Source organism: Chrysochloris asiatica, unplaced genomic scaffold (assembly GCF_000296735.1).
Source record: "Chrysochloris asiatica unplaced genomic scaffold, ChrAsi1.0 scaffold00125, whole genome shotgun sequence".
Taxonomy (NCBI): domain Eukaryota; kingdom Metazoa; phylum Chordata; class Mammalia; order Afrosoricida; family Chrysochloridae; genus Chrysochloris; species Chrysochloris asiatica.
In genome coordinates this window covers 1,841,815-1,853,809 of record NW_006408643.1, presented here as the reverse complement: position 1 = coordinate 1,853,809, position 11,995 = coordinate 1,841,815, and the positions used below count along the sequence as shown (strand labels likewise).

Below are 11,995 nucleotides of genomic sequence, written 5' to 3'. Positions count from 1 at the left end.
TAAATTCACCTGTAAGTTTCTAGTGCTGACGTAACTGTTGCTAGGCAAGTTTGGTTTCAAGGTAGTCATGAGCCTTGGAAGGCTCTGGCTTCCTACATCCCCCCGCCCCGTATACATAACAAAACATTTGCCATTTCAACATTAAAAATCTTTTATTGTGGTAAAATACAAAAAAAGAAATATATGTGTAGTGGTATTAATACTTCCTTACTAGAATTCCTGGTGAGAAGCTGAAGGATAAGCACTGGACACTTAACCACAAAGTTAGCAGTTGAAATCCATGAGCCCCTCGTCAGCAACCCTGTAAGGGTTGCTATGAGTCAGAACTGACTCGATGGCCCTTAACAACAACAGCAGTGCGGGAGATCCAGGTTCGATGCTGTTCAATGCAGCTCATGTGAAGCGTCTAACCATCGTCATTGGAGGCTCACATGTTGCTGTGATACTGAACAGGTTTTAGCTTCTGAAGTAAAAGAGACAAGGATGAAAGGTCTGGAGATCAACTTCTATAATATCAGCCAATGAAAATCTATGGATCACAAAGGCTTGATCATGGGACTAGCATCAGGTTGGGCAGCTTTTTGATAAGTTGTGCATGGGGTCGCCATGAGTCAGAGGGTCTAGCGGATAACAATGAACTCCAGCAACAACCAAATATGTAACAGGCTTTTGCCACATGTACAGTAAATTCCATTCATCATACTGTGTAACCATCTCCACTTAGCAGAGAGCATTTTGATGATTCTAATTGGAAAAGGTCTGCTGGTACTGAGTGGGTAGAGGCCAGGGATACTGCTCAACACCCGACAATATGCAGGACAGTCCCCCACAATCAAGAATAATCAGGTCCCCAAAGGTCAATTGTACTGCTGTGCGAACCCTACCCTAGAGAGAGCTCAAATGCAAACTTTGGAACTTTCTCCTGTAGGCAATTGAATTAAGACCTGAGGGATATTCTTGACCCTCCTCCCTCTTGCTCCATATCAAGTGGGTCTTCAATTCTTGGGGAATCTCTTGAGCCCCTCAGTCTTTTTCATCCTTGGTTTGGCCTTTAGTGCTGTAGCTCCCTCCTCACCAGCTCCCCATCTCCAGGCTTGTCTTGGATCCATTCTCCACACTGCAGCCAGAGGGGAATAGTGATGGCTCAGTGGCAGAATTCTCACCTTCCATGTGGGAGACTGGGGTTTGATTCCTTGCCAAAGCACCACCATACTGCTCTTGTCAATGGAGGCTTCTGTGATGCTGGACAGATTTCAGAAGAGACTTTGGACTAAGACCACAGGAAGAAAGGTCTGCCCATTGACTTCCAAAATCAGCCAGTGAAAATTCTATGGATCACAACAGTCAGATCTCATTGAGCATATGGCGACCATGAGTTGGAGGCTGGATGGCAGCTAACAACAATGATAACAATCTGTAATAGACATACCACAGCCAGAATTGTCTTGTCACAGCTACAAGACAAGAACTTAACATTCCCCAAGTCTGTGCGGCACAATTATTCTTTGTGTCCATTTATAGGGACGGTGAATCCATCAAACAAAGCTCAGAGTGACTGAGTCCTCATCACATGCCACGTGGCAGATGATCAGAGATGTTTAAACATGTGTCTTAGTTTCTTAGTGCTGCTATAAGGGAAAGAGCACAAAGGGGGTAGCTTAAAGAAACAGAGGTTAGTTTCTTAAAAATTCAGGGCACTGGGTCTAGGAGATGGTTTTCTCTCTCTGTGGGCTCTGGAGGAAATCCTTGTCTCTTTTCGCTTCTCTTCCTGGGTTCCTTGGTGGTCTTCGTATTGTATCTACCTTCCTGGGTCTGGCCTTGCTTTCTTCTGTGCTCATTTTATATCTTAAAGCTGCTTTATTTAGGGCACATCCTACAGGGATATGGCTCCATTAACATAACAAAGAAACCTTTCCCCCAACAGGATCACATCCACAGGGTTAGAGGCTTACAACACAAAAGTGAGAGCTTCAAAACTTTCGTGGAAAGATTCCATTATCTTCCAAGTTCGTTTTTCCGTGGACTTTTTGAAGCCTCCTCGTATTTTGCGTGGGACACACTTCAATCTGTAACACCATCTTTGGAGACTATCTACCAAAATGCAGGACACATTTTCTGTTCTTCACCCTCTAGAGTAGGGGTTGTTGCTGTTGTTGTTGTTGTTGTTAAGTCCCATTGAGTCAGTACCGACTCATAGCAACCTTACGCACAACAAAATGAAACACTGAATGATCCTGGGCCAACCTCACTATTGTTGCCACACTTGAGTCCATTTATGCTACCACTGTGCCAATCCATCTCACTGGAGGTTTTCCTCTCCTTCTCTGACCCTCCACCTTACCAAACATAATATCCTTCTCCAGAGACTGGTCCCTCCTGACAATATGTCCAAAGTATGAGAGAAAAAGTTTGGTCATCCTGGCCTCCAAGGAGCACTCGGGCTGCACTTCCAACATGGATCTGTTGGTTATTTTGGCAGCTCATGGAACTTTCAATATTCTCCTCCAACACCATAACTTAGATGCATCAATTCTTCTACGGTCTTCCTTATTCACTGTACAGCTTTCACATGCATATGAGGTTATTGAAAATACCATGGCTTGGGTCAGGCGCACCTTAGTCCTCAAGCTGACATCTTTGCTCTTCAACTCTTTAAAAAGTTCCTGTGCAACAGATTTCCCTAATGCAATACGTTGTTTTGTTTCTTGACTGCTGCTTCCATGAGTGTTGATAGTTGATCCAAGAAGAATGAAGTCCTTGACAACTTCAGTCTTTTCTCCGTTGATAAGAATGTTGTTTATTGGTCCAGTGGTGAGGATTTTTGTTTTCTTGACATTGAGATGTAATCCATACTGAAGGTTGTTCTCTTTGATCTTCATCAGTAAATGTTTTAAGTCCTCTTCACTTTCAGCAAGCAAGGTTGTATCATCTGCATATTGCAGGTTGTTAATGAGTCTTCCTCCAATCCTGATGCCACATTTTTCTTCATAGAACCCAGCTTCTCGGATGATTTGCTCAGCATACAGGTTGAATAAGTATGGTGAAAGAATACAACCCTATAATACAACTTCATAATTTTAAACCACTCAATGTTTAAACCACTCAGCTGCTCCTCAGAAAGCCTGTACAGGATTGCTATGAGTCAGAACTGACTCAATGACACTTAACAACAACAATCTTTACATAAGTAGACTGCCTCATCTTTCTCATGTAGAGCCACTGATCTTTCTGTTAGCAACCCCGATGTTAAACCAACCATACCATCGGGGCCCTTTGTAAATGTCAGTTATTGTTAAGTGCTGTCAAGTCAGTTTCAACTGACTGTATAAGGTTTCTGAGGAGTGACTGGTAGGTTTGAACCACTGACCTTGTGGCTAGCAGTCCAGTGCTTTTCCTACAGCATCACACCAGGACTCTAACAGCACCCCTAATTTGTGACATTGCCAAAAGTCCCTTTGGAGGAAGACAAAGACACCTTCATTGAGAACTGCTGGCTTAACGCGACAGACGTTTCTCAGTCTTACAACAATTCAGTGTGGGTGTTACTAGTCAGCGGCAGCTTTCTTTCACGTGGTGGAACCGATCTCCTTCCATTGTTCTCTATTCTTTAGGGCCTTGAATCTCCTGCTTCCAGCCAGGGGGAGAAAAAGAGAGAAGAGGGAGGTATACCCACTTAACCACCCTGTCCCATAACCCACCACCGTTGAGTGGATTCTGACTTACAGTGGCCTTGTGGAACAGAGCAGAGCTGTTCTTTAGGGTTTCCAAGGTTGTAAATCTGTCCTTATGGAAGCAGACTGTTTTCCTCACAGAACACAGTTGATAGCTTAGACATTTTGGCTAGTAACTGAGAGCTTCAACCACTGCCAAATCAGGTCTCCTTAGACAATCTACATTATCCAAAATGAAACCCAATGGCATTAAGCCAATTTTGTCCCATAAGGCTTCCAAGACAATAAATCTTTACAGGAGGAGACAGCTTCATCTTTCTTCTCTAGAGTGGCTGGTGGGTGAGCACTGCAATCTTTTGGTGAGCAAGACAAATGATTAATCAAGCGTGCCATCAGGGCTCCTGTAGGATAAGCACTGGACTGCTATCTGCAAGGTCAGCAGTTCAAACCCACAAGCCGCTCCTTACAAACACTATACAGGGTCACTGTAAGTCAGAACTGACTCGACGGCACATAATGATAACAATCATACTTTATCACACTCCATGGGTGAAAATTAGTCATATGGCCCCTGATGGTAAGGTTGGTTTGAACTGCAAGGTTGGTGGTTCAAACCCACCAGTCACTCCTTGGGAAGCCTATACAAGATCACTATGAGTCAGAACTGACTTGGAGGCACTCAACAACAGGTGTAGCCAGGGTGGAAATATAATCCTTGATGGGACCACCAATTTCTCGTGACAATTCTATCCCTTGGAAGGGGAAGCATGACTTATATTTATTTATTTTTTAAGGAGCCTTGGTAGAATCAGCACTGAATTGCTAACCACAAAGTCACTGGTTCAAACCCACCAGTTGCTCTGCAGGAGAAAGATGAGACTGTCTGCTCCCATAAAGATTTACAATCTCAGAAATCCTTTATGAGGTCACTATGAGTTAGAAATTACTAGATAGCAGTGGGTTTATGATTTTAATGTGGCAAAAATCTACATGCCAAAACATTCATCCATATAACAACAGTCACATTTGTAGTCCAACGACACTGGTCACCCTTTCTATGCTATGCTCCTATTATTGCTGTCCCTATCCAAAATACTCCACCTCTATAAACATAAACTTAATGCCCTCCATGCAAAAATTCCTCCTTTCTCCCTTCCTCCCATCCCTGGTAAGCATGCATAATCTTTGACTTTTCTTGGACAGTTGGCCAACCCTCCTCAACCTTGTTGTCTACATCATAGATGTTGATGAATGCATTAATGTGTGTGGCTCCAACTCAACATGCACTAACACTTCTGGGAGTTTTTTCTATACCTGTCAGCCTGGCTTTGCACCGAACAATGGAGAGATGAACTTCACAGACCAAGGGGTAGAATGTGTAGGAGAGTAGAGGGTTTGGTGGTCAACTTAGAGAGAAAAATCCCTTTGTGCCTCTGGATGTCTTGATATTCTCGAGTTTTCTAAGTGTCTTGATATTCTTGAGTTTTTTGCAGACATTGATGAGTGCTCCAAAGATCCATCACTGTGTGGCCCCCATTCTATCTGCACCAATACCCTGGGATCCTACAGCTGTAACTGCATGGTGGGCTTTCACCACAACCCAGAAGACTCCTGGAAAGACAGCAACTTTAGCTGCACAAGTAAACATCTCCTGCATGTCTTTTCAATAGAGTCGTGTCTTGTTTTGGTCATAAAATCCTCACTCTAGCTCTGCTCCTTCTCTAACTTTCACCACATCCAGAGAGTTTCCTATGTATTAGTAATTCATTTACTAATTCACTCATTCATTAATTCATTAATTCACTCATTCAATAAGCTAATTTTGGAGTCCCTAAGTGCTTACATTTGTAGTCTTGGTGTACTGCTGGTGGTTAATGCACTGGACTGCAAAGTCCACTTGAACCAGGAGGCCTGATGGCTCAAGGTCACCAGCTGCTCCTTGGAAACTCTATACAGGGTTGTTATGGGTCAGAACCCAACTCTGTTGTACTTTACAGCAACAACCATTTATTTGTTGGGAGTTCTGTTGTGGCACTGAAAGATAAGCACTGGACCAAAAAGTTTTTTTGAGCCACAAGGTTGGTGGTTCAAAGTCACTAGCCCCTCCTCAGAAACCCTATACAGGGTTGCTATGAGTTGGAACTTTCTCCATGGCACTTAATAACAACAACAACACTTATTTATCGAGGACTCTCATAAAACAGTCTGCACTCAGGACTCCTGGTATGACACTTTAGGGTAAACACTGGACAAACTCACCAGCTGCTCTTTCAAAACCCCATACAGGATTGCTATGAGTTGGAATCGACTCTATTAAAAACAACAGCAGCCGAGAAAAAAGTTGCCTGTTAGGATCCGCTCAGCGGCACTGAGGAAGAAAGTTCTGGTGATCTGTTTCTGTAAGACTACAGTCCAATCTTATGAAGCACAATTCTACTCTGTGCCACATGGGGTTGCCATGAGTCGCAATTGACTCGATAGCACCGGATTGGATATTTTTGGCTTATGTAACTCTACACAGTGTGTGAAGGAGCCTTGGTAGCTTAGTGGGATATGCGTTGGGCAGTTAACTACAAGGCCAGCAGTTTGAATCTACCAGCCAGCTGCTCTGCAGGAGAATGATGAGCCTCAGAAACCCTATACAGGGTCACTATGAGTCAGGACCAACTCAACAGAACACAACCACCACTACCACACAATATATGGAAAGCTCCAGTGGCACGATGGTGAAGTGCTCACTGATAATGCAAAGGTTGACTGTTCAAACCCACACAGTGACTCTGTGGAAGAAAGACCTAACACTGTGCCCCCATAAAGATTACAGCTTAGAAAATCCGATAAGGCAGCTCTTACTCTGTCACCCGGGGTTGTCATGAGTCAAAAGTGACTCAAGGGTCCTCAATAACAACACAATATCTTGTTAAGCTTGCATACTTTAAAAAAGTGACCTCATACTATGTATAATGTTTTCTGGCTTGCTTCTTTTCACTCAGTACCAAGCTCCTCAGAATCCCCTGTGTCGTAGTGTATGACTGTTCATTTTCACCATTGTCCATTTCAGAATGGGATTGGAGTAATTAGACTTCTTTTACCATGTGGTTGAAATTTGGTGGCTTTTATTTTCTTCTTAGGAATTCCCATCAAGTGTAAAGAAGATATTATATCTAGTAACGACCAAGTCCAGCAATGCCAAGGCAGGAAAGCAATGGAGCCTGAATATGTAAGTAATTTCAAATGTCCATAGCTCTTAAGGTTTTTCTAAAAGCCAATTGATTAGGATATTGTTTCCATAGCTCTAAGAAAGTCCCAAATAGCTACAGATTAAACCAAGTAGCAATTTCTTTCTTTCCTCTGTAACAGTCTGAGCAGAAGCTTCCAGGAGTTCATATCGTGGTTCAATGTGCTCTATCATCATCAACACAATTCCCATTTGTGGCCCAAGATGGCTGCTTCAGCACCTGCCATCACATCTGCATTCTATCTGGGAAAGTGGAACATGCAGTCCTATCCTTTAAGAGTATGACACAGGATCACCTCTGCTTACATCGCATTGGCCCAAAACTAGTCACATGATCACACTTAGCTGCAAGGGAAGCTGAGAAGGGAAGACATTTGCCTGTGCAAATCTTGGGAATTATTTTACTAAAAGAAGAAGGGGACACTATATTGAAATTTTACCATTTCTCTTTTGTAGGTAATTTTTGTTTTTTCCTTAACTGCTTTCAGGATTCTTTCCTTGTTTTTGGTTTTGAAAAGTTTGCTTATAATATGTCTTGGTACTTTTCTTTTGTTGTCTATCCTGTTTGGAGTCTATTCAACTTGTTGAATGACTAGCTTTGTATCTTTCATGATGTTAGGGAAGTTTTCCAACAACCCTCAGACAATATTTTCTTCTTTGGGTCTCTTTATGCTCTAGGAGTCCTGGTGTGGCGCTGATGGGTTAATGCGCCAGAGTGCAAAGTCGTTTGAACTGCAAGGTTGGTGGTTCAAGCTTACCAGCTACTCCTTGGAAACCATATACAAGGTCTCTATGGGTTGGAATTGACTCAACGGCACTTGACAACATCAACATGCTCTAGAAATCCTATTGCGTGTTAATTATCCACCTTGGTGGTATTGTTAAGTGCTGTCGAATTAACAAGTTGGTTCCAACTCAAAGCAACCCTATATAGGGTTTTGGAGGAGTGGCTGGTAGATTTGAACTGCCAACCTTGCAGTTAACAGTCCAGTGCTTATCATACAGCTTTTCTTCAGATATTTTTGTTCTTTTTGTCTGATTGTTCCTCTAACAGATTGTTACTGAGAGACTTTTCCTTAAGCTCAGTAATTCAGCTTCCCATTGATTCAGTTCTGTTTCTTTGTCCTTTCAGTGTACTACCTATTTCTGAAGCCTGAGTGTTAATCTTCTGGCTTTCTAATTGCTAATTTTATATAGTTCCCATTTTTTCAATTTTTCCCCATAGTTTTATCTGTTTTCCTTGACTGAATCTGTAGTTTTCTCCATCATTCTCTTTATCCTTTGAAATTCCTAATTAGCCTTATTTTAAATTCCTTTTCAGGTAGTTCTGATACCATTTCTGGTGTTACATTTCCTGACTCTGTAATTTGATCACTTGTTTGAGGTCCCCTGTCTTATTTTTGTATAAGCTGAACTTGTCTATTTTCTCCAAGACATGGTGGTGCTGTATTTATAACTAACTGGTGATTGTATAGTGGCGTGTTCTCATGTACTTACCACCTGTCTCCTGGTGGATGTGGTAGAGACTGGACATGTGAACATAGTTAGTTCCCTGTTCACTGTCTGTGCAGCACAGTTCAAGGCAGGCTCGTGCACCACCAGGAGGAAGGATGCAATGCCCAGTGCCTGACCACAAGAAGAGCACAGGTTGTGCAGGATGGGGTGCCACTGGCTGCTGGTTAGTGAGTATGTAAACAGGCAACACCTCCACTTACCAGGATGGCACTGGAACAAAGGAGAACTGCAACCCCTTTCCGACAATCTCCAGCTACACCCTGTGCCTACAGACCACTGCAAAAGCTCAAGATGGTCACACTGCTCCATGCTAGCTGCCCATTTTTCTTCTCTCTCACTTGCTCCTGTTCAGATTCCTCTTCTAGTCACACTCAGTCCACCTCTGTCTTCTCCTCTGATGCTCATAGTCCCAGGATCACCATCTGTTTCTGTTTCACTTGGTTTCCCATGTCTCAGTTGCAGAGGGTTGACTCAATGAATCTGCTTACTCTGCCATCTTGCCCCATCTCATATGTTTTTAGCCCATTTCCCCATGAACTAATTTTACTGTTCATGGAGTTTTTTGTTTGTTTGGCTTTGTTTTTCTTCATTCATGGAAGTAAAAGAGGTGATGTTATTCCAGTTGTGATCAAATGGTGAGTTTTACATCCATGAGAATCCTGGAAACAAATGGTATCTCAGGAGTTCAGGACCTTGGCTGAGGTCTGGCAGCCTCAGCAGCACCACCATACCACCCTCCTTGCTGGGCTGGGTGTCCGCCAATGTGACATGCCATGCAAATGACCAATCAGCGTTCTTCTCTTGGAGATACAGATGTCCTTCTGTGCACTAATGAATGCCACCTCCAACATACTGGATGCTGCCTGCGAAAGCAAAACCAGTGCTGCTACGCTGGAGGTAACTATGTTGTCTTCTTTCTCACTGAGTTCTAAATTATTCCATCATTCGCTTTACTGAACCATAGCTCATCACTGAACTCTTTATTTTTGCTAATACATGTAGGTTTGTGACATCATTGTTCTTTGGCAACCTGGATACTACAGTATGGTTTGGTTTCATTCCATTATTGAATACATCTACTAGGAATTAAATCTCTCTCTTTTTGCTACTACACACCATACTGTCATGAACATCCTTGACCCATTTAAAGAAAAAAACAAACCAGCAAAAACTCCTAGAAGTTTTTGTTACTGGAAGGGAAGTTGCTAGCTCAACGGGTATGCACAATGTACAGTGATTGCCCTCCATAAAGGCTACACCAATCTGCATTCCCAATGGCAACTCTTGAATCAGGGAACAAGACTGAGTGGGGGACCCTCTAAGTTTTTCATTAGCCTAGACTTTCAACCCACTCTCCTGATGAAGGAGAAAGAGTTGTTGCTCGATACCATTGAGTCAATTTTGACTCATAGTAAGCCCCTAAGACACAGAAGAACTGCCCAATAGGGTTCTCTAGACTTTAGTCTTTATGGTCTTTTCTTCCTTACCTGTATTTTTTTTTTTTAAAGGTTTTTATTGTGGATTGAGTGAAAGTTTTCAGGGCACATCATCGGTTTCACATTCAAACATTCCCTTTCCTGTATTTTTAATGTCCATTTGCTGTTTTCATGTATGATGTCCTTTATGTCATTCTATAACTCATCTAGTCTTCAGTCATTAGTGTTTAATGAACCAAATCTGTTCTTGAGATGGTCTCTAAATTCAGATAAGATACACTCAAGGTCTTACTTTAGCTTTCCAAGTCTTGCTTTAATTTTCTTCAGCTTTAATGTGAACTAGCATATGAGCAATTGAATAGGGGTTCCTGAACACAGAAAGAAAAGGAAATACCAAAATGGATGTCAGAAGAGATCTGAAACTTGCTCTTGAAAGCAAAGAAGCTAAAATGAATGGAAGAAATGATGATGTCAAAGAGCTAAACAGAAGATTTTCAAAGTGCATTTCGAGAAGACAAAGTCAAGTATTATAATGAAATGTGCAGAGACGTACAGTTAGAAAATCAAAAAGGAAGAACATGCTCAGCATTGCTCAAGCTGAAAGTACTGAAGAAAAATCCAAGCCCCAAGTGCAATATAAAAGGATTCTATTGGCAAAATATGGATTGATGCAGGTAGCATCAAAAGAAGATGGAAGGAATAGAACATCCACTGTACCAAAAAGAGCTTATTTCAGGAGTAGCATGTGATCAAGATCTGCTGGTTTTGAAGGACAATGTCCAAGCTTCACTGAAGGCATTGGTAAATAACAAGGCCCAGGAATCAGAAGAATAGCAATTGAGATGTTTTAACAAACAGATGCAATGCTGAAAGTGCTCGCTCAACTAAGGAATAAAATCTGGAAGACAGCTACCTGGCTAACCAATTGGCGGATATCTATATTTGTGCCCATGTTAAAAAAAAAAAAAAAGAATGGTGATCCAACCGAATGCAAAAATTATCACACATCACACAATAGCATTCATTAAAAATTTTGCTGAAGATAATTTAAAAATGATTGCAGCAGTGCATCGACAGAGAATTGCACAGAAATTCCAGCCAGATTAAAAAGAAGATGTGGAATGAGGGATATCATTGCAGGTATCAGATGGTTCTTGGCTGAAAGCAGAGAATTCCAGAAAGATGTTTACCTGTGTTTTATTGAGTATGCAAAAGTATTCAACTGTGTGGATCATAACAGATTAAGTATAACATTGTAAGGAATGAGAATGCCAGAAGACTTAATTGCCCTCTTGCAGAACCTGTGCATAGACCAAGAGGCAGTCATTAGAACAAATGGTTGCCGCTAAATGCCATCGAGTTGGTTCCATCTCATAGCGACCCTGTACAGGGTTTCCATGAAGTGGCTGTGACTTTGAACCACAGACTTTGTGGTTTAAACCAACCTTGTGGTCCAAGGTTTAAAATCAGAAAATGTGTATGTTAGGGTTGTATCCGTTCACCATACTTACTCAATCTGTATGCTAAGCAAATAACCCAAAAAGCTGGACAATATTTAGAAGAATGTGGCATCAGGATTGGATGGAGACTTATTAACAACCCCTGATATGCAGATGGCACAACCTTACTTGCTGAGAATGAAGAGAACTTTAAGCACTTACTGATGAAGATCAAAGATGGCAACCTTCAGTAGGTATTACATCTCAACACAAATAAGAGTCCTCACAATTGAGACAAAAAACAGCATCATGATAATCAGAGGAAAAAGTTAAAGTTATAAAAGACTTCATTTTACTTGGAGCCACTATCAACACTTAGGGAAACAGTAGTCAAGAAATCAAATGACATATTGCATTGAGCACGTCTGCTGCACAAGATCTCTTTAAAGTGTTCAAGAGCAAAGATGTCACTTTGAGGACTAAGGTGTACCTGATTCAAACCATGGTGTTTTCAGTGACCTGATATGCATGTGAAAGACAGACAATGAATAAGGAAAACCAGAGAAGAAATCAATGCATTTTCATTACGGTATTGGTGAAGAATATTAAAAATACCATGAATTGTCTGAGAATGAACAAATCTGTGTTAGAAGAAAGTACAGTCAGAACGCTCCTTGGAAGCCAGGATGGTGAGAC

At 41.7% G+C, this 11,995-nt stretch overlaps 1 protein-coding gene across 1 annotated transcript in view; it reads left to right on the top strand.

Moving 5' to 3' along the window:
- Positions 1-11,995, top strand: part of EMR1 (egf-like module containing, mucin-like, hormone receptor-like 1) — a 203,113-nt gene that overhangs the window by 15,945 nt on the left and 175,173 nt on the right. The window contains 4 exon segments of the mRNA XM_006869008.1: positions 4,913-5,049; positions 5,155-5,311; positions 6,803-6,891; positions 9,238-9,321. Of these exon segments, the coding sequence (XP_006869070.1) occupies positions 4,913-5,049; positions 5,155-5,311; positions 6,803-6,891; positions 9,238-9,321 (467 nt within the window).